The sequence below is a fragment of the Empidonax traillii genome, unplaced genomic scaffold (genome assembly GCF_003031625.1).
Source record: "Empidonax traillii isolate 1590-97213 ecotype Southwest subspecies unplaced genomic scaffold, ASM303162v1 scaffold256:size688067, whole genome shotgun sequence".
NCBI lineage: Eukaryota > Metazoa > Chordata > Aves > Passeriformes > Tyrannidae > Empidonax > Empidonax traillii.
The window spans coordinates 427,869-450,067 of NW_020955449.1; the positions used below are offsets into that span (position 1 = coordinate 427,869).

The following is a 22,199-nucleotide window of genomic DNA, read 5'->3' on the forward strand; positions in this document are numbered from 1 at the left end:
AAAAAAAAAAAAAAAAAAAAAAAAAAAAAAAAAAAAAAAAAAAAAAAAAAAAAAAAAAAAAAAAAAAAAAAAAAAAAAAAAAAAAAAAAAAAAAAAAAAAAAAAAAAAAAAAAAAAAAAAAAAAAAAAAAAAGCTACCATGGAAATGCACCTGATTGCTAAGGAAAGGAAAAAAGGTATTTCCCTTGGTTCTCAACCTTGGTCATGGTGCAGTAATGGAGCTGTGGGGCAGTACTGATGCCTCTGTGGCTCTCCAGCTGCCAGTGTGGGAGAAGGAATGGGACACACTGCTGGTGCCAGCCAGAGTGTGGAAAAAACCACATGCAATTCCACAAGCCTGAGCAGTGTTTTCAGCGTAGGGAAGGTCCCTGTCAGTCTTGATTTCACTGCACACCCCTCTGATGCCTGCCTGTCTCTTGCAAAGCAGGTGTGGAGGAGCCCAACTAGCACCCACAAGAGGTCTGGGAGCCAGCTGAAACAAGAGTAGCTGAATGTATTCTAAAAAGAACTTCTAAAATGCCACCTTTTGTCAACAAAAGCAGGAGGGAAGATTTTCACTGTCAAGGGTGTGAAGCAGCCCTGCAACCTCCTGCCTAAACTTCTGCTACCAGAAGTGTAAAAAATACTCTTCTTCTCAAATCTTCTCAGATTTGGGTTCTTTGCCCCGAATCTGCTCTTCCTTTTTGTCCCGCTGCTTCTTCTTTTTGCCTTTGATAGCATTAGGACAATTCAGGATTTCTGAGCATCTGAGTGCTGGTAAGTTGAAGTTTGAAGGTGGTGAGGGAAGGTGTGACCGATATGAGTGGGGGTTGGGAAGCGTTAGAGCCCCTGGTCCAGGAACCAGGCTCTGCCTGGCCAGCACAGGCCATGGAAGAGGGTGAGTGGAAGGTATAAGCTTTCTCACACAAGCTGACATGGGAATTCCCAGAGTGACTGTCCACTGGAACCATCCTCTCCAGTGCACCAATTCATCCTTAAGTAAGGCCCTTTCCTGAGCCACTGGAAAAGGAGGCTGGGTTGCAGCAACCCAGAGTGCACTAGGAGTGGCACGTAGACATGGAAACTTGTGGTTTTCCCTCTCCCTGGTCAATCCTCAGTCTCTGCTCCCTTTTGTCTCTGCCCATTTGATCAGAAACCATGCCAGATATTTGTGAGGCTTCAAGAGTTGCATTTCCAGCAGCTCCCCCAGCTCAGCAACCTCACCTTGATCCATCTGAACCTGGTCTCAGACAAAGGTGTCCGTGCTGGGCAGTGCACCCTGGGTATGGACTAGCAATTAAATCACCCAGGGGCAAGGTTAAAGCAGCAGACGTGTAAAAAGAAAGTGCAGGACTGCCAACACAGGCAGCATTTGAATCAAAGACCAACTTCCTACTCTGAAAGTGGATGCCATGGAGGCTTTCACAGAACTAGATACTTCACAGTCTTTGCAAGATAAAGGTCCTTGAAATACTTTCCATGGGACTGAACCCACATCCAGGATACTGGCTCATCTGAGGCTGAAAAACAACTTCCACACATACCTCAAATCTGTCTCGGGGTCCTGCAGAGCACAGCTTTCCCAGCCCAAACCCAGACCCAGACTGGGCAGAGTACCTTTACAACCAACCCTGTGGTTGTCCCTACCTGGCACTGATGTCCCCAATGCGACAAATACGACGGCGGTGACCGAGTCCTTCAGGCCAATGGTGCAGCCAAAGTGGGATGCCAGGTCACCAATGAAAGCTGTCAGGAGGCCGATCATGAGGATGGAGACAACAAAGCAAGCCCAGCCATTCCAGTAGTCTGTAGGGGGCACGAAGGCAAAAAGGACCTTCCAGAAGACGGTCAGAAAGTGCATCACATAGTCAAAGCAGGAGGGCAGCTTCTCCTCCCCACATTCATCATCGTCGTCATCTTCCCCTGGAGAAAACCAGCAGTGCCTTATTAGACTTGCCCACCCTGGAGGGCAAAGCTCCTGTGCATACTGCAGCCTACAAAATGCTGTCTCTCGTGATTTGGGCCCTAGAAAGCCTTGACTTCCAAGTCAAGGGCAAACATCAGAGGAGCTCGATGGCCTTTCCTTTCGCCTTCCCACAGCACAGAGACCCCCTGCAAAGGCACTGGCTTTAAAAAAACCACCTGCACTTCAGAAAATGCAGAGCCTCATGCCAGCACCTCTGCCTGAGTTTAACCATCAGATGCTTCTTGAGCCTCAGTCCCTGCTCAAGAGCCCTTTCCCCAGAGGATGTGGGAAATAAGTGACCTCATGCCGGCTGGAACTCACTGGGGTAGGTGAACACACTGAAAGCAACATGTGCCTCACAGAGACTCCCCTAAGGAAGACCCTTTCAATCTTCTTTCACAAGTGCCAGCTGGTTTTGGTGGTTGACCAGCTGCTAGCTCTGGTGCTTCCTCTTACTTCTTCTGTAAATTGGGATCCAGTCATGGATTTTTGCCTGCCCTAGAACCTCCCTGGCCCATCACTTGTTGCGTTTTCCTGCCCTTTCACATACCTCCCTATGAGCTTTGTCTGCTTGTTCCTCCATGTCTGTCTGGTCTGACCCAGGTGGGTGGGCACTCCCAGCAAAAACAAGCACTTTCCCATTTGCACTCCTTTCCAGGTAGTTGTCAAGCACCCCAGGTCATGAGCCAGTTATGGGGCATCATTTGTCACAGCAAAAATGCACTTTCCTTCTTTTCTTTTTTTTCTGTCCCTGGTCCATGTCAGTGCTTCACTTCTTACCAATCTGTTGTTAATGCCTTGCAAGGGTCATTTTACCAGTGCAAGCCTGCCAGCAGTCATGGCTCCACCTCTGCTCACTGGGCATATTGTGTGGGTCAGACTCTGCCTCTCTTGGTGCTGTGCTGGGCACTCAGCTCCTCCCAGCACACCCCTGCTCATGGCTGTTGTCCCTGTGGCACCTGCAAGACCTGGTCTCCAGTATGGATGAGGAGCTGGGGAAAAGGCTCTCAGGGAGTTACACATTCACAGCCACGGTCCCTGGACATGCAGGCAGGCTGTTGTCCAAAAGTCCTCCTGTGGGTCACAGGGAAAGAGTTCAGCAGACAGTGGTTGCCCCCTCCCCTGATTCCTTGGCCCTTTCACCCTACACTGGCCCAGCACATCTTCATCCTGTTAGTCCTGGCAGGTGTCTTGCTTTCTCCCTTGCCTGCTCCTGGCATTGGCAGCTCACCTGTCTCTCCAAAACCAGTCGGCATCCAGGGAGCCCCCACTGTGTGGGGCTGACCCCGCCAGTGAGCCTACTGGGGCTGGTGACCTCCTGCCTGACTCCTGCAGCTCTGCTGAGCCATCTCATGAGCCTGCTGGACAGCCTGTCTTCTGGGCAGCCTGCATGGCAAATGTGGAGTGTCCCCAGCCTGGTAGAGCACACAATGCTGGTGTGGTGTGATAGCCAAAAACTGCTCCTGCTCTCAACTGGAACCACTCCCAGACATGGAGGGGAGGTGGTGCTCTTCCAGCTAAGTTAGGGGGAGCCTTCCCGTTTCCTTTAAGGAACAAGGATGCATTTCTATGTGGTGAACATCAGGGATTCCAAGGCCACTGAAAATTGTGTTAAAGGCATCCATTGCACTCTGTTTGGTGATTTTTTAATTGTCTTTGATACTTTTTTTTTCCATACCAAGGATGTGGACCAACAGATCTCCCTGCACGGCTATTGGAAGGAGCTCCTTACCAATGGAAGGATTCAATATATAGTCCATCCCCATCAGACAGCCTGAGTGAGTCTGGCTCTCCTTCCAGGGAGGACACCTCAGGATGGCAGAGAAAAGGGGCCAAGACCCAGAGTAGCCAAGAGCACCCAATGAAATCTGAGCCTCTGCTCTGCTCCACTACAGTGGGCGAGGGGACAAGGTCCTAAAGGTTTAAGGGGATGTTGGCTCTGTGCCTGGGAAAAGCAGCTTCTCTCAGCAGCTACAGTGCTAATCAGGCCAACATTCCAAATGAGATCATGTTGCCATTATCTGCCCTGCTGCTGGGCAGGGCGAATGTTCCTCCTTTCACATCTCCCTTCACAATGAGGGTCTCTGATGGAATAACAAAATGTTTAAAGCCTCTCATGGGGTGAATAAAATGGTCTTGCTTGTATGCTGTGTACCAACATGTGGGAATCAACTAACCCCATATTCAAATGGTGGCTCTGTGCCACAGCAACAGAGTTTCTGGGGGAAGCTGCTGGTGAGCTGCTTGCTCTGTTGATGCTCACAACAACAACAACAACAACAACTGCTTTCTACCTCATCACAAAGGTGAAAAGTCAATCAGGGAATCAAGACATGGCATCCTTTTTGGGAAAGTGGAGGCCAAATGGACATCATCTTTGGAGCTTTACAATATTTGGTTAAATAAAGCCATGACCACCCAGGGAAAAGTTCTACTCAGCATCCTGTTGGAGTGCTGTTTTGCAGACATTGCTTGTCTTCAAAGCACTTTTGCTGATGTCTCTACCATAACTTGATGAAAAATTATGTGTTGCTTGGCTTCAAAGCATCAAACTCACTATGATAAAAACCATAGCTAATCATCAGCATAGTGTTATTATTCTGGCACCTATAAGTACCTATTCCTGTGCATAGTCATGAAGTTTTCCAGCCTGGAAAGCCTACATTGGCCCATGGTTTTCCTTGATGCACAAAGGCTGCTACTGGCAAGATACACTGTGCTTGTGCTCATGCTGTAATTTTGCAGCAGGTATTTTAATCCCCTGCCAAGATGCATGGCAGCAGGGCTGTTATGGACCTAAATCTTTATGGAGATGATGAAACAGACTGAAAAATGAACATGAGTGAACATGTCATAGCACTCATCCAGATCTGTCCATCATTCTGTTAAGCAGCTCTCTTTTGAAGAGCTGGCCAGATCCAGTGAAGGTGACTTGAAATGCAGAGTGAGGTTGGATGGTGACCCAGGGGTGCATTCAGGAACAGGCTCGCAAATCCCAGGAGGTTTTTGCTGTGGAAGAAACTTCACACTGTTGGGTGCACACTAAAGGAGCTATCGGTGAGAGGCTTGTGGATGGTGTGGAATGGCACAGAATGGTGTGGCACAGTTGTGTCTCTACCTGCACTGCCCTTCCACAGGCCTAACCTGCAGTTCCATCGCTCAGCCTCCCTTCAAATACTGCTGTAAGTTGCACATTGGGTGGGAAATGGGGTTTTAATCTTTCTTTTCTCAGCTGGGATGTTACATCGAAGTGGGAATGTGGGACTTTCGCCTGCTTTCCATGGTAAACTGCAGGGAAAAACCTCAAACTCAGCTTCCATTGTCTAAGGCATTTTAACTTTTCTGGCAGAAAGGTTGAGGAGCTAAAGCTTGAGTATGTCCAGAGCTCAGAGACAACCTACTGTTTCCCAACAGCAAGGGACAGTTAATGTCCACTAGAATATGTCCCATTTATTAAATGTTTGTTAATCATCCTGTTAGCACTGATAATGACTACATTCATGGTTGGAACAGGGATTTCACATAACTGTAGTCTTTGCATGTGTCACAGAAACGGGATCCAAACATCAGTGATTATCTTTGCCTTAACATGGAATGCAGTTAAATAATTGATTCTGGCATAGATTAGTTTAGCCATGTTAGCTAGAAAACCTGCAGCAAGGATTGCCTTGCATGATATGTTCATGCTGTATCCAAAATAATGGGAGGTTCTTGCCTGGAGGCTCTTAGAAAAACTACGCTACAACTGAAGGGATCACAATTTGAAGAGATAGCTGCTGCATAATGTCCTGTCCTTGTTTTCAGAGGCAGAGGTTAAATGGGACAGCCATCACTTTTAATTACTCTGTACTGGGCAGACATTACCTTGCATAACTGAGTTCAAGGTAGGAAATGTGAGTGTTCCCCCATGCATTTCAATGCACAATTAGCTGATGAGCTTTAATTGCCTTCCCCAGAGATTTAATTTAAACAGGTTGATTTTGCCCTAATGTGTGCACACAGCCCAGGCTGGGCTGGGAGGTTGTAACATCCAGTCAGTGAGTTGTCCGTCTGTTAAAACAACATCTAGAGGAGATCTTCTTTCTTTCCTCTTCCACAGATGTGGGAACAATGATCTCTCCTGTACTGGGCATACTGGTAAACACGGCACTGGCACTGGCAAGAACTGCACAGCAGGCCATTTCTGAGGGAAAGACAATTCTCCAAGATATGGAAGATATGATCATAAATGATCAGACCCAACCACATGTACTACATGTTGCTGCAGTTGTTGGGCTGCTGAGCCATAAACCTCCAGCCACAGGTGGCTGGAGCAGCAGGAGTTCCTGAAAGCAGGGGAAGTCAAGGGTAAATTTTGGCTCTCAGAGAGTTGCTGTCTTCAGAGCTGGGCACCCTCAGTACTGTGTTGTCCTCAGTGCAGTGGTACAGGGAGAACCAGGGATGGGGACACTGCTGCCTAGCACCAGCATCATCTGTGCCTGTCTGAATTTCGACACTGACTTCATCTCCCAAACCTCTCCCACTGAACTTAATTTTCCCCTCTGCCATCTGGTAACAGCCAGGGTGTTGTTCTGTCCGGTGCTACAGACACACTTAATGCAGCACTCCCATTAATAAGATAAGGTGCTCTTACAAAAGGGTTTAATCAGCTGTCTTATTTATGCAGATACTGTAAATAACTCTGCTTCCTGTTCTGCCTCCTGCTGCTCCTCTACAGCCTGTATTACTGATGCAGCCAAGCCAAGATGTGAGTAAGGTTGATCGTAATTCACCTGGAGCTGTGGTCCAAACTCACCTGCGCTGACAGTAATAGCCTCAATAAACTGCTCCCTCCAGCTGTTTGTGCCAACCACCAGGGCCAGGTTTGTCTTCTTAATGAGCTTGTCCACTGTGTTCTGTGGATGGAAATGCAGAGGAGAGAATTAGGGACTATCAGGCTGGAGATACTGGGCTAAAACTCACTCACACTAGTGCTTACAGCCACGCATTTATAGGAGATTTTAAGCTCAGGTCAAGAGCCCCAGCAGCAAAACCAGCAATTCCCCTCGCTGCTACTAAAAAAGACCTTTTGAAGCCTGCTCATGATGGGAGTTTGAACCATCTCAGAGACACAGTAAGGCTGGTCTGTTGGTTTTTTATACTTCAGAAAAGTGGAAAAGAATGAAATGGCCAGTTTTCAGCTCTTAGTCTGGCACATGCATTCATGGCAGCTGAGCTGCACAACCATTACTTGCATTTAGGGTATCAGTCCTCTGCACTGGGAGTCCCAGGCTTGTGGCTCACTCAAGACTGCCTGTAAGTAGGACCTATGTGTAGCACACCACTGTGAGAACAAGGATATGTTTTAAAGCAACCTGCAGCATTTTGGAGCTCAATCAGCTCTTAGGCTCACCAGATTGATGTTCTTGTATAATAATAACAACCACAAAGAGTCTGTGGGTGGGACAGAAAGTCCCTGAAGGACCATGGCTGTGGGCTAAAATGGACAGTGAAGATGCAGAGTGTATTTTAATCCATTGCCATCTCACTAGAGTAACCCTCAGTCTTTCATCATGCCTTGGCTCAGTCACCTCCCAAAGTGTCCCTTGTTCCTGCTCTGAGACCTTGTGATGCCATGCGTTGCCTCACTTTGCTGCAACACCATTAGCATGTGCTTGCCAATCTTGTGCCAACCCAAAAGGAGGGGCCCAGCCAGAGGGGAAGAAGAACATGGTCAGAGGATGTAGAGAGTACCTTGAACTCGTAGGATTCCTCAATGATGATTTCGAGTTTGGTGTGCTCCCCCAGGATTGGGCGCCCCAGCTCTGCGATGCGACGCTCCTCCTCCTCCTTGCTGGTCAGTGGCTGCTTTTCCTCATTCTCCTCTGCAAAGCAAAGAGCCCATCAGTGAACCAGGCCCAGCTGGTCACTCTCTGGATCTGGCTTCCTGTCAGAGGGGGAGGTCAGGAAGCCTCCATGTGGGAGCATGAGCGACAGAACAGTGGAGAAAGAGGTCATGGAGCAATAGACATGATAGTTTTAGGGAGAAGTGCTAGCAATAGATCTGCAACTCATCCAACCTCAGAAGTAGCCCCATTCATCCTTAGTGCTGGGGAATAGTTTTTTGCCTGGTACCTGCTGTCTCTCCACAGGGATGCTGGGAAGCGGAAAGATTATCACTAAGGCTGCTCCATTTCCCAGCACTGGGGTATGGTCAGGACAATTCCATCAGCCTGTTACAACAAGAGAGAGCTACCAGCAGCCCCAGGGCTGAGATGCATATGATATCTTGTCTCTGCCTCCTCCTGAGCAGGGCTTTGCCTCAGAGAGGAAGCTGGCAGTCAACTCCTGCTGTGATGGTGGGGCTGGTGGAAATAGTACTGGGCCATACAATTGTGAGGAGTCATCCAGAGGCCAGTGCCTGGCCCCAAACCCTGAGAGAGGAGGCAGCAGAGGGACTACACAAGCAGTGAAGCAGGTCAGCAGCTCCACTGGCATCCATGCAACCTCTGGGGCATGGGGACTGAAGCTCATGGCCTTTGTCACTGTCCCTTGTGCAGACTCCACTGAACTCCCTTCCAGTCCACTCGAGGGATGATCAGAAGAATGTCGGTGCTAGAAAGGACTGGAGTTAAACTGTCAGTAGGCAAACACCCCAGTCAGTCCACATGGGATTGACGTGACCCTCAGGTGTCACACTACAGGTACCTTGGATGGAGACCACGGTGCAAGAAAGAGGATGATCTCTAGCCTGGACCTTCCTGAAGACGGGTTTGCCTATCAAAGCGATCAGCAGGACATCAGCAGGAGGGACTGCACACCCTGTGCAAACTGTCACCGTGCAGTTAGTAAACTATTTCTATGTCACACGGGGTTAGTGTTGCTCCCTTGCTGGCTGCCCCTCATCTGCACAGACAGCAATGAGTTGCAGGAAAGCCTTTCTCCTCCTGCTGGTCAAAGGGACCCACCTCACTGCCAAAGCCTCCTAAGTCTGAATTATTGTTTTCAGGGCTCCTGAGGGGCCACTCTGCAATGTGTGGGACCCAGGATCTTCTCGTCCTGCAGAGCTTGGCTGAATGACAGATGCTCGCCTGGCTAATGACAGAGGGACAAGCCCTGCTACTGGATCTTGCTGGTGGGAAGGGCAGGGGCTAAAACAGCCATGGGGTCCTGCCCCTCCCACAGTGCTTGTGCACCCTGGCAACTGCCTGGGGAGGGCAGAGCCCTGTGCACAACTCTGGTGTGGGCAGCAAGGAGGGGACAACTGGATCAAGTGGAGAAGCCCACCTTGCTCCAAGAGATGAAGTGAGGCTGCTTGTCACTTCAGGAGTGACAGCTCACCCTCCCCAAGGTGGGAGTTAGGTGTGTGTGGCAGGCAGAACACTCTGTGAGAGGACGCTGTGTTAGAGGGACCGGCTGGGGCAGTGGGGCCGCAGCTCAGCACCTTCTTACCATTCCAGAGTTTCCCTCCAGGACAGAACAAAAGCAAAGAGGAAACCAAGAGGAAAGAGTGATGTGAGCATATGGCCATTAAGAGAAAGGAAGTGGGGGACAGGGGAAGAGTAGAAATCCATACCTGTGATGGTGAAGCCACCTAGATGAAACCAAAAACAAGAGAGAGAAAGAGAGAGAGAGAGAGAGAGAGAGAGAGAGAGAGAGAGAATAAATGAGGATTAGCATTCTCACAGCAACACGGACACCTTGCAGCCCACAAGGTGGTCATTCCCTGCTCCATGGCCGGGAACTGTGGACATGGAGGCTGCTTCCCAACATGAACCCCAGGGGTAGTGTGAGGAGACCTGAACACAGGCTTTTCAACCCACATTTGCAATCTGCCACCCCCTGGTATCCAATATATGCTGTGGAGGGGGTAAAACCAGTGTGAGTCTACCCTGGTGCCATGGGTGCAGAGGATGGCTCTGCTTCCCTCCCCAGCTGTCCTATCCTGGAAATGGCCAGCAAGGAATTGCAAAGGCTAAATCTTCCCAAGACAGGAGGCAAAGTTTGCACTGTCTCTTCCAAAAGGACTGGCCAACTTTCCTGTCCAGCCACAAGCATCCCTAAGTCTCCAAGAAATCCTGTTTCTGCCACACCAGTGTTAGAGGAGAGGGTGGGTTAATTTGGATGCCACAAGCCTGTATCATGGCGTGTTGGCAGGTATACTATGGCTGTAACTGAACTACCCCCAAAAAATGCTCCTTGCCACAGCAGATTACCACTCATTAATATTGGTGACTTTGGGGCTCTACTCTAAGGAGAAATGGGGCATTAGATACCTGAGTTCACTCAAATAGTGCTGATTACCCTAAAAGAGAATGCTGCGAGCAAAGAAAAAAATTCAAGCAAAATCAACTGTCTTCTGAAAATACGCAAACTGGAAAAATGGAAAGGAAAAATGAATGTGCGCTTACCAAGCTCATTCAACAACAGGGCTGTGAAGGAGACAGAGACAAACACAGAAGAAGAAAAGTAAATGAATAATGAAATCAAAAGGGATATCCACAGAAAGACACCAGATCCCAGGGCAGAGATTTCAGATCTGTAAAGCTGCAGGATACCATTAGTGTTAAGACAAAGGCACTAAAAATAAAGGAACAGAAAGTTTCATGGGATTGTGGAATTAAAATAAAAACCACTGCAAACATGGGGTGGATATGGGATTAAAGGACATACTCCAAAAATTAATTTTCCCCCTTTGAATTTTATGTGCAAGATCTTCCATTGCTCTAGGAGGCAGTTCTGCCCCAAGGGAGGACACAAGACGTCCCATGTGCAGCAGCTACTGGCTTTGACCTCCTCCAGCTGTCTAATAGCAATAGCTCGAGCATACAGCTGTACTTTTGTCACATGAAATGAGGGAAGAAAAGTCTGTGGCAAGGCTTGGCTCAAAGATCTTGTTGCTCAACATTTTAGGTCTCCAAAAAGAAAAAGCCTCTCGCTTAGTGCCCCGGTGGGTCTCGTGCCCCTGAGGTGCAGACTCCAATACAGCTCTGTGGCTCAGGGGTGACATTTCAGAGATGCCCTTGTCTCCGGGTGGCCTTTGTCACCACTACCCTTGCATTGCTGCTTCTTGTACAAAACCAAGTACAAAGAAATGAATTAAGAATAAAAAAGATTGCATGGCCAAAGCAGCAAATAGCATCCCTCAAAATTCTGACTTGTCTTCCAACTAGTGAGTTTGCAAAGCTCAGCTTCTCTCAGTTTTCCTTAGTTATCTGTGTGAACAGGAAAATGAGAAACTTTATTTCCTTTTCCTTTTATTTTTAGCTAACACTTTCAACTGGGATCTATGGAGTTGGTACCACAGTTTTCAAACTTGGAAAGCATGTTTGCCCTTGCTGGACTTGCAAGGCTGAGCCCTTGTGAAGCTGGGCAAGGCTGGAGCTGCTGAGTTGAGCTGTCCATGTGTAAATTTATCTTGGCAACATTCTCTATGCTCCATAGATGCCACCAGCACCATTTAATGATACAGACTCCACCTGCAGCGCCTGAGTCACGCCAGTGTGTCTGATTTTTTTAGCCCAGCTTTTGCTAGCTGGTCACATAAACCAGCAGGAAAGCTGATGGTGGGGATGACGCAGCTGACCTAGACAGCCCCTGAGCTGAGGAGGAACGTGGCAAGTCCCTTCTCAGTGTGGGGACCACTGGGGGCCCTCTCTGTCCTGGTCAAATAATATATTACAGCCCCATGCCTGGTGAAGGGAATGCTGATGTCTCAGAAACTAGAAAGCGGCTCCAAGGCAGACAGAGCAAATGAGGCTGACAATTTTCTACAAAGGCTTTAATAATAGTCCATATCTTAAGTGACTCTAAAACTGCTTCTTGCTCAGCCATGAATAGTGTGCAGAACTAGCTGTTGCCATTAATTTTCACTCTATTTTCTAGCAGAAAAAATGCATGAGAAAATAGGTGAACTCTGCCTTTTCGGGAAGTTTTGCAGTTGGTTCGGAAATGTGATGAAAGAGGAAATTGTTTTTATTATTCCTGTGAGAAGCTATTACCCAATGCAGAGCCATGAAACTTCATTTGAGTATAACCTGATTTACCTAAACTGATTGCATCTCGTGGTACTACCTGCTTGTGCTGTGACTTTCAGCTATTTTCAGATCCTAGTGCCAGCAGAAAGAGGCTAAAATTACTACTCTGGCCATGCATTTTATTTCAAGCAAAAGCTGTTTTATCTTCTGATAAAAATGATGCAGCGTTGCCTTTTTACTTGTCAAGACTGAATGTTCTACGTGATTAAATGAAGGTGTAGCTGCGATGTGGCAGGGCAGTTACTCTCAAAACATCTCTGGGGGTTGGCGATGCTCATTGTCCCCTGCCCAGGTGCCCCGGGGCCATCCTGGGAGCACGCCTTGCTCCCTGGGGGCCCTGGTGAGTGAGACGGAATCCTCTCAAAATGACAGAGGAAAGAAAACAGAGCAAAAAGGTGCAGCGGCCAAGATTCGAAGGAGGGAGGGCAAAATGGCCAGGATCCAAAGTGTGAGGAGAAAGGAGTGTGAGAGTAGGAAGACACAGAGAAAGCGGACGGCAGCGTCTCGAGAGCTGGTCTGGTTTTACTCTCACACCTTTCACTCCTCGTCGTAGCCACACCGGTTCCCCAAGCACAAGGAAGAAACTGCACTCTTTCTCATACTCCTCACGGTCAAGTACTCTAAGGGTAATGAATTTCCTGTGGGAACACAAGACAAAGGCAAACAGATGATTGGCATCGCACACACACATGCAGTTCATGTCCACCTGGGTGCCGTGGTGACAGAGATGGTTGGGTGGGGGAAAGCGGCTGCACATCCCTCCTGGGGCATATGGGGAAGGGCAGGAGCATCCCCACCACCTGGCCAAGGCTGTACCTTGGTGAGCCAGGGAAAGGTTGCATTCAGAGGGAATGGGAAGTGGTCTTGCTCCTGCCCTTTTCCATAGGCTCTGGGGATGTGAGCTCGGTGTTGCAGGTGCCAGACATGAGTGAGCCAGACAGGGACACACAGGCTGGGCTCAGCCCCGGAGCACGTCCCCCACCTTTCTTCTCACTCATCTCCACCAGCCGGGGCTCCCCGATCTCTAGGTAGAAGGTCTTGTTTTTCTCATACTCCTCATCATCTATCACCTTGATTGATATCGTTTTGCTGCAACAGAGAAGAAGAAATAGAGATTCAAGAGTAAGGGGGAAAAGGGAGGAGGGGAAACAGGGAGAGGAAGAGGAAGAAAAGGTAGAAGAAGAGGAAGAGGAAGAAAAGGTAGAAGAGGAGGAAGAGGGGGATGGAAACAGCAGGAGAAGGGGGTTGCAAACAGAAAACAGTGGTTTTGGTAGCACAGGCTGGAGGGACAGCACAGCCAAAAGCAAAGGCAGGAGCCAATGGGCCGAGCTTGCCTCAGGGTGCGCACAGACCACAGGGTCAGAGCACCAGCATCTTGCAGGGTGCCATCTCCCCTGGCAGGGCCATAGGCCAACACAGCTGGGCCAACTTCCCACAGAAGTGCCTTGGCATGGGGGCAGCATGACATGCCCCTTTCCAAAAACCTAGGGTATAGGACAGCCCCTTGATAGCTTGCACACATTGCATGGGCATGAGAACCAGGAACAAGCACAGACCAAGCCTCTGAAAGCATGATGCACTACTCAAGCTTGTGCATGGAAGAGACTCTGTCTCACCAAGCACAGCAGATCCATGCACAACATCATGTTCAGTTGCTCAGTTTGGACTTTGGAGACTCTAATTTACAAGCTTGAAAGAGATGTTGGAGTACCACTTTTTCTGTGAAGAGAATGTAAAGGAAAAATGGTCTTTCTGGTTAGAGTAGGGTGATGAAAAGCTTCTCTGATGGTGAGATTTTACTTTTTAAATTTTGCTTCACAAGCAGCACATCCTTTCCCAAGCCTTCAAGGTTTATTTTTCTCCTGTTCGAGAGTTGAGCAGCCATTCTCCCTCACATGACCCAGGGTTGCTGAATTTGCCCCTGCAGCATCATCAGGACAGGTCCAAAGGACAGTCCTTGCCTAGAGCATAGCCACAAGCACACACCACAGAAGATGAAAGCCTTGCAGGAGGCTGTGGCCACCCACAGAGAGGTTTGCTCCTTGAGCGCTCAATACAGTGAAAATTGCTTTACCAGGGGTAAAAAAAATTAGCACAGAAGAAGTTTTTCAGCTCTTTTCAGGGACTTACTGTGAAAGTAACATAAACATTCCAGAAACATCCAGCTGAAAGCTGCTTGCCAGAAGGTGCCCAAACTTGGGGTACAAGGGGTGTAGTGTGGGGGGCGCTCTGCTATTGTGATCTTTCCTACAGTGCAAAGTCCTTGCAAAGACAACATATGAGACAGAAATCCAACAGCCTCTGCTCCGCCCTGGAACGCTCTGCTTACTGTCATGCACTCATGGCATTGCTGATGGGACAGGACCTCCTCCTGGCTCTGACCTTGTCCCACACAAGAAATAACAACACTAAAAAGCCAGTGCAGTGACTGACTGTAGCCCTGTGCTCGCTGCCAACTTTCTGACTGGGTTTGCTTTCCCCCAACTCTTGACAGCATTGCCCTCCCGTGAATGCTCTTAAAGAAGCTTCCCAGTTACTCTCTCCCTGCCCAACCTTGTCTGTCTTGTCCTTTGAAGAAATGTTTCTTGTCCCATCCCTGGCTCCTCAGCACTTTCCACGAGCAGCCAGCACAAACTGAAGCAGCCCCAAGGCTACTCTAATATATGACCAAGGAGGTTCTGCTGTTACTGGCAGGTCCCAGCACTGAAAACCCATAAACATGGAAGAAAGCCACGCTCTAGGGGAGTGAAATTCAGGCCACGCTGCTGTAATTTCTGGCTTTCTCCCCTCCTTGCACATCTGCACTGGCCACCCAGAGCCCCTCTGTTAAGCTGACAAGTATTTGGCACCAGAGTCAACATTTTCTACTCATTCGGGGTAAACACCGAAAGCACTCGGAGGAACAGCCAGGATGATTTCTTGTGCTGTTTGCTGGGAGTCAGGAGTGTATTAAGTTTGCCCTTCATGCTCATAATGAAACCATTTACTCAAGGGCAAGTGATGGCTGTGAAAAGTGTAACAATACAGCACTGCTCAGTGTAATTGTATTTTATAATGAATATCTGTAATAATTTGTCCAGTTTGTAATTATGGCTGCAATAGGTTTGTACATAGGAAAAATGGTTACCAAGCACGCAGCTGATCTTACTCTGTGTTGATGAGTTAGGGGAAATTATCGTGTATTAAAAAACTAATGAAGGATATAAAAATGCTCTCAGCTAAGCTTTCAAGGAGAATCTGGCAGAATTACCGGAATGGCACAATTTCAGAAACATTACTAACAAAATCAATAATTTCCCTGACAACTCCTATTAAAATGTACGCTTCATCCTGCCCTCACGTATGAAAAAATAACTTTTTTCAGGAAAGTTAATTAAAAGGGATGCCTTCTTAAATTCTGAGAACAGCAGAGGTATCAAGATGTAAACTGCCTGTGGGTGTGCTCTGGCTTGCTGTGTGTGCCATTCCTCAAAGCTTCACAAAATAATTCTCTCTCTCACGAAAAGAAACCTGGGTGCCAATTAAAAAGGATTTTTCTGATACTTAGACCCAACACCAATAGGACTTCTTTGAATAATGCAGAATAATGGGCCATAAAGTGCCACTGCCAGGAGGTGGTGTTATTATGCAGTTTTCCAAGTGATCATTCTAGGGCGTGAACAAGTGCTCTGTGTTAGGTAGATGAGCACTGCTGCTGTTTCTGCTGTAGAAGGCTGTTAGGAAAAAGGGTAGGGAGAACAAATGCCAAGTCTGCTCTCTGTATGAATCTCCAATCAGCAAGAATTGCTGAGGCAAATTTGTCCCTGTCCCTGGGATGAGACTGCAATCCCGGAGAAAAGGATTACCTCCTAATGGTGTTTGAGAAACAGCAAGTATATGAAAATAACACAGGCTATTCTTAGAGCATGCCTGATCTGCATCATGCTGCCTTTTGCCTGCTACAAAGCCCCTCTGCAGGGTCCTGCACGCATGTGGCAGCGTTTGATCAGTGGAGAAGAAGGAGGATCAGGCAACTGCCCAATTTATCCTGCCTCAAAGTAAGGACTGCTTTCTACAGTAATCTAGGCTGTGCACTCCTGTCACCCTGCTCTTCCTGGACCCTTCAGTATGGTCTCTGCTTCTCACTCCTCTGCCAGGCAGAGATCTGCTCTAGAGAGGTGGCTGTGAGGATGTGAGCAGGAACAAGCTACCATGGGGCTGTCTGTGAGTCTGTGGAATTCAGCCTGTGTTCCCAGTGCCCTCACCTAGTCCTGTGCTCCTGCTGCATTCAGGGTGGGGCTGTATCAGCCTGCTGCCTGCAGTCCTCTTTTTCAGAGGTACGTGTTGCCGTGCAAGGCTGTTTTCTTGCATTACAAGGCATGGTGGGAATGAGACAGAGGTGGGTGGCTGGCAGAGCCAGTACAGCTTGGCTAAGGTTCCCAGAGCAATGTGGAGTGACTGCAGCACTGAGCTCTGCTGAGCTGCCCCTGGACTTTACAAGCTAGACAGCCAGCTGAAGAGACCCAAAGTCGTGACAGCGCAAGTACACACTGAAATTTGGATTTAAAATCTCTCTCTGTCCTGTGGCCCAGAGACCAGCACAAACTGTGATAGTGCCTGTACAACAGAAAACCAAAGGGACACTGATTATGACCTGGAACCCTCAGAGCTCACTCACTGCAGGGCCAGGAACCAGGAGCCCCAAATCCAAGAGACAGAGGGAAAAATCAGAAGATTAAAGCAGCCTCTAAACCATTAAACATTTTCTTCTCCTTGTGACAATCTGTGGTCAATCTAGATGATGTTTCCAAGATGTCCAAGATGTGATACCATGGGGCAAGTTTTCAGCAATGCACAGCTGCTGCTAGTCCGTTTCCCCTGAGCTAAAGAACCCTGCTCTGGCATGAAGACTGAGGGCCCATCCCACTGTCTGCACTTCTGTACCAGAAATTGCACTTCCCTGAGTCTGTAGTCAAAGCAATTGCTGAGGGAATGAGTTTCATCTCATTTACGTGTACTGAAAATCAAAGAATAAAACACATCTTGCAGAATTGCAGCTCCAGCTCTTCTCCTCTTGCAGACACCCAGCAGCAATAAGAGAAAGTTGGTAACTTGGGCATTCAAAGCTCTGCCCTCACTCCAAGTCCAATGCTGTCCATCAGGACTCATTTCAAACCATGATATTTCATTCAAACTGTAAAGGTCTTTTGTCAGAACGTTCCCACACAACCCTTCATTACAACAGCCCATGGAAAAGTCCTTTTGGCTGGTGATGGGGCACCAAAGAAGAGCTGATATGCCCCATCAGATGCAATGATCATCCAGCAGAGCCTTTTCTTGTGATAACTGCCAAAAGCACCTTGGAATAGGAGGACAGGCACATAGACATTATCTCCAACTGATCCTCTCCCAGCCCCAGATATTTGTGCCTCAGGGATTTCCTAGCCAGACCAGGTTTCTGTGTAGTTAGCTTTGCTCTGCAGATTTCTCACATTGCCCTTTGAGCTTCTGTAAGCTTTTGGCATTTGCAGTATCCCATGTGCCAGGGAGAGCAATGTGATTGCTAATGCCAACTCAGTGTTATGGACAGCAAACGAAGTGATGTGCACTTGGCATAAGCATGCCAGCCCACCTGCCATTTTCTGGGCACATCTCTGGAAAGGGCAAGAGGGAGTGCCCAGATGTCTGCCTGCAAATGACACAGCACTAGCAGGACAGGGCTGCAAGTCTCCAGTCACGGGGAAGCAAACTGGTTTTGTGCAGAGGCAAAGGCAGGGCAAAGAAGAGAGCTAATGCTTAGAGCAAAATGCCAGCTGGGGAAGGCACTTGCTTTAGCTTTGAGGTTGGCCCTGTGAGAACAAGTTGCACCAGAAACCTTCTAACCCAGAGGCTTTCCAATCCAGAGATCTTGCCCAATTCAGCTCTGCTGTGCACCTAGATCAGAATTCTCGCAGCTAAGAAATCATCATTGTGCCCAGACCACCCACGAGCTGGAGCTGGAATAGCTAAGAACTGCACATTGTCGGTAACGGTGCCTCCAGTGGGCCAGGAAAACGACAATCTCTAAACACACAACTAATCAGCTGTTAGAGCAGTCAGTAACGAGCTTGCCCATGAGAACATGGCATACTGTTGCTGTCTGGACAGATACTTATTCCTGAATCAATAGAGAGAACAGTGCACTTACGCAGCTTGTCACCCATCCAGCTTCCACTGCTCACCCAGGAGAACTGCATGAATAGCTTGGAGGACTTTCAACTGCAGATTCATAGTTACAACATCCAGGCTAGGCAGTCAGGAGTGCGATCCTGCTGCTGCCAGTCCTGACATCCCAACAGACAAGCATTTCCCACCCAGAGAGCATTCAATTTTGGAGGGAGAAGAGCCATGAGGGATACATGTTCTAGAGGTGACATTTCAAAGCCACATCCATCAGTGCTGCCTGTTCTAGCACTCACTTTCAGGCTCCCACAGAAACCTGCCACATTGATTTCTCATACATCTGCTTGTCAAGCCAGCCACTTAATTAGCTGAAGTTAAAGCTTGCCATGGGAGATGGGCATGTGGCTTGGGAACCTCCCCGCCTCACACAACTCAGGTGATCACTGGGCACTGGGCAGTGTCTGTAAAGAGGAGCAAGTGGGCTACTGTAGGGTACCAGGTACCGTGGGGAAGAAAAGGTCCCAAATCTTCATCACCAGAGCTGGGCACCACCACAGCCAGCCAGGGCCATGTAAATGGGCTATGGCCACAGTGAGGAGCCTGGACCAGACCCTGGGGCATGGTTGGAGCCAACTACCAAGAGCAAGGCAACTATTCCTCTTGCCATCCCCATCTTTGCTATTCTCTGCTCTCCTCCTGGATGTCCTTATTTGCTCTGTGAGCCTCCCCAGAGGCTCAGGGGCTCAAGGCTCCATCCATGCTGCTACTGATGCAAAGAGACTTCTCTGCTCCCATGTCTGTTCTGCAGCCCACAACTCTGCTGACTGAGGCACCAGGGAGTGCTTCTGTGCACTTAGCAGCTTCACTGCTCGAATTTCTGACAGCTACTAGAGGAAGGAAGTTGTCTTGTTGCTGGGTTGGAAAAGGAGCTGATAGGGCTTTTCTTCTACCAGTTGACAACCAAACTGCACCTTATGGTGAGGAGGTGGCAGCCTCACAGGCAGAGTGACACCCAAGTCTCTGGTGTAGGCATTAGTTCCAGCCACAAGGGATGTGTGCGTGGTGGGGGACAAAGGACAGGGCAACCAAATGCCTGCTCAGCCAGTGCAGGGACAAACCTTCCTGAGGGACAGAAGAGGTGCAAAAATGGGTCCGATTATGCGAATGACCTTGTATAACACATGGTTTTAACTATTATCCAGTGGTCTCTGACAGAGGAGAGGGTTCATTAGGGTTTCCTGTCCCTGCTGATGAGTTCCCGTCTTTGTAAGATGTCCAATGAGTCACCCATGCAGGATCCGTTGCCGAATCAAGCCTCGCTGACATGAAATGTCTGTACTTAATGAAAATTTTGCCTGCAGCACGCTGCAAACATGACAGGGAGGGAGAAGGAAAACCTTCCTTAAACGAAGCGTGACGCATGCTTTGGGAAGTGTGGATGTGATCTGATCTGATGTGGCAGCTTGGTTTGCTGGTCCAGGTCTGCATGAGGCTGCACAGTCCAATGCCTCCCAAAAATGTGATCGAGCACAACCAGTCTGGACACTGAAAACAAGGGGAGGGGGAAATGGTCCCTCTATTTTCCCTCCACCTCAGGAGCTAAAATTCATCTGGTTACTCTTATTTTCTTGGATATCCTCCACCTCTTTCCCCAAGGTTTCCTGAATCAGTCTTTTTAAGATCACAGGGCTGTGTTGTCATTTCCATGTCTGTATAAACCAACTGCTCCTCTGGCCTCAGGATATGTTGAGCTTAAATGACAACATACGGCTCAGATACATAACAACGGCCTGGTCCAGAGCATCACTACCGGGAAAATCCTGGAAAAAGATCCAACTTGTTCTTCCCTGGCCTTGCAGAAATACACGGCGTGAGAGGTGGTCTACAGAGACAGGAAGACTGAGAGCTGTTGCTGCTTGAATAGCTGGGAGATGACAGGCACAGCTGATGCTCAGTGTCTCAGAAAATACTTTTCAGGAGTGGCGATTGCCAGGTAAGATGACTTCACATGCTAGGCTGAATGCTTCTTGACTCTCCTCTTAGGAAGATCATATTGAGAAGTATTTGTCAGAGCAGAAATGTTTTTTCTGGTGGATCATGAATGTTTGCTCTGAATTGACTGGGAATTTCATGCTCTGACTAATGCACTTCTTCATTTATCTGCCAATGTCACATTCTGCAAGAGCCCAGCTACGTGAAGATGAATGGCACTCTCTTGATCTGCCCTAAACTAGTGCCTGAGCCTTTGGTGATGCTTAAATGTTTCCTTGTCCCAGGACAGCTGGAGCTGTGGCCTCCCCTTCCATGGTTCTGAATGTGGTAACACAGGACTAAACTGTTTGTCTGCTTTTTCCCAATCTCATTGCCATGCATGTCTAGTGATGGTGATCCACAGTCCTGAAAGCTACCTGAGTGCCTGCTGGAGGCAGGATCATAGGGGGATCAAACAGGAAAGATCCATCTAGATCAATATCTGGAGCTCCAAGGACAACTTGCACAAACAGTGCAATTCAAGTGATGACTAGGAAGGAAAACACATTTGATGTGAGTTTGATCAAAAACACCCCCAGCAGCAATTACTTAAGGTACCTGGGAAAGCTGACAGAGCACAAATAACTTCTCCCCTGGCTTTTCACAGCCCTGCCCATGCCAGCTAAAAACTGCATTAGTCCTGAAAAATTCATCCTGTGCTGCAAGCAAAGGATTGACTGGCCAGGGCTCAGCCCAGCCTAACATCCTTGCTCAGTATAAAACCCTGCAAATCCCACTTCTAAGCCTACAGGGTTAAGAACCAAAATCTGACATTTCCCCCCATTCTGCCTTTCTGGGATTTTTTCCTGACTGACCTGGCTGGTCCAATATTTCATCGTGCTTTATTGGTGAGATCTGCCATGATGGTGGGATGGCACGTTGCAGGGAAGAGACACATGAATACCTGAGAAGGGGTCTACGCTGGATTTTAAATCCCCACTAGAAAAACAAGCATGGTGAAGAATAACATTGTGACAGGGTTTGAGTGAGAGAGGACCTCTGGGTCAAACCCCCATTGCTCTCCCTGATTGTCCTCATACACCTTTTTCCCAAGGAAAGCAACTGGAGACACATACAAGTGCTTCTTGCACCCAAATACATATGCAGATTTTCTTTGCAGCCAGGTTCCCCCTCACCACAATAATTGCTCTCACCTTTCAAATAAATATGAGTTGCTCTTCCCTGTGTGCACCTGGATAGTTGCCATGACAATATTCCTCAAAGAGGAGACATCACTCTTATTGAAATGGCTTTGGTCTCCACAAAATGAATTTCAATGAGCAACTGCCAGCAAAAAGGACATTTCGGCAGTTCTGTAAATCATTTAGCAAACTTTGCTAAAGTAAAGCTGACTAAACAAAGCAGCGGGAACCATGAGAAATAATAGGTCCATGTCTAATAGCATGGCTTCAGAATCAGGGATTCAAGGAAGTCCAAAAAACATCTTCTGTGCATGAACTGCTCCAGCAGCGCCACTGCAGCAGGACTTTGTATCAATCCTAGCAGTTGCCCTCCCAGGGAAGGCACATTTCAAATCCTGTTTGTCTGGGCTTTAGGGCAAGGGATTCTTGTTTGGGAAGATACTGGACAAGGGGGCTCGACTGTGCCTTGCCACTCTGCCAGGGCTGCTGACAGCTTGCTCTGCCCCTGGAAGAGCAGCTATGCATGGGGAAAGAAGACAAGGAATGTTCAGTGACAGCCGAGGTCATGTCACAGAAAGGGCAAACATCAACATAGAATGTGCAGGTCCACTTTCAAGAGCAGCATCCCCTGTCATTTTAATTCCATCCTCAGTCAGGAATGCGCCTGATTGCTCTTATTTGCTGGCTGGCCCCAAAAGTCAGGCCCCTCTTTTCAAGACACTCCTCTAAAACCTTTGGTGTGATGACCCAGATGCAGGATCAAAGCCTCCCAATGGTGTCACAGGAGTAAGCACTTCACCATGGCTACATTTATCATTCTTTGCCCAGTGAAGGATGCAAGTGACTGATGTCAAGACTTGGGCAGTTCCTGTGACCATTTTGTGCCATGCTGCCGACATGGGCATCACTCTGCTCCTCTCAGCAG

The 22,199-nt window shown here is 48.3% G+C and overlaps 1 protein-coding gene across 3 annotated transcripts in view; it reads right to left on the bottom strand.

Annotated features, from left to right (window-relative positions):
* The window catches only part of SLC8A1 (solute carrier family 8 member A1), a 114,139-nt gene that overhangs the window by 3,656 nt on the left and 88,284 nt on the right, over window positions 1-22,199 (bottom strand). For 2 of the 3 annotated variants that reach the window (XM_027889221.1, XM_027889223.1), the window contains 5 exons: window positions 12,943-13,049; window positions 9,500-9,517; window positions 7,678-7,808; window positions 6,740-6,839; window positions 1,626-1,901 (listed from right to left, as the gene is read on the bottom strand). In XM_027889221.1, coding sequence (XP_027745022.1) covers window positions 1,626-1,901; window positions 6,740-6,839; window positions 7,678-7,808; window positions 9,500-9,517; window positions 12,943-13,049 — 632 coding nt within the window. Of the gene's footprint in view, window positions 1-1,625; window positions 1,902-6,739; window positions 6,840-7,677; window positions 7,809-9,499; window positions 9,518-12,494; window positions 12,599-12,942; window positions 13,050-22,199 lie in introns of all 3 variants that reach the window. The other variant, XM_027889222.1, reaches the window with a different exon arrangement.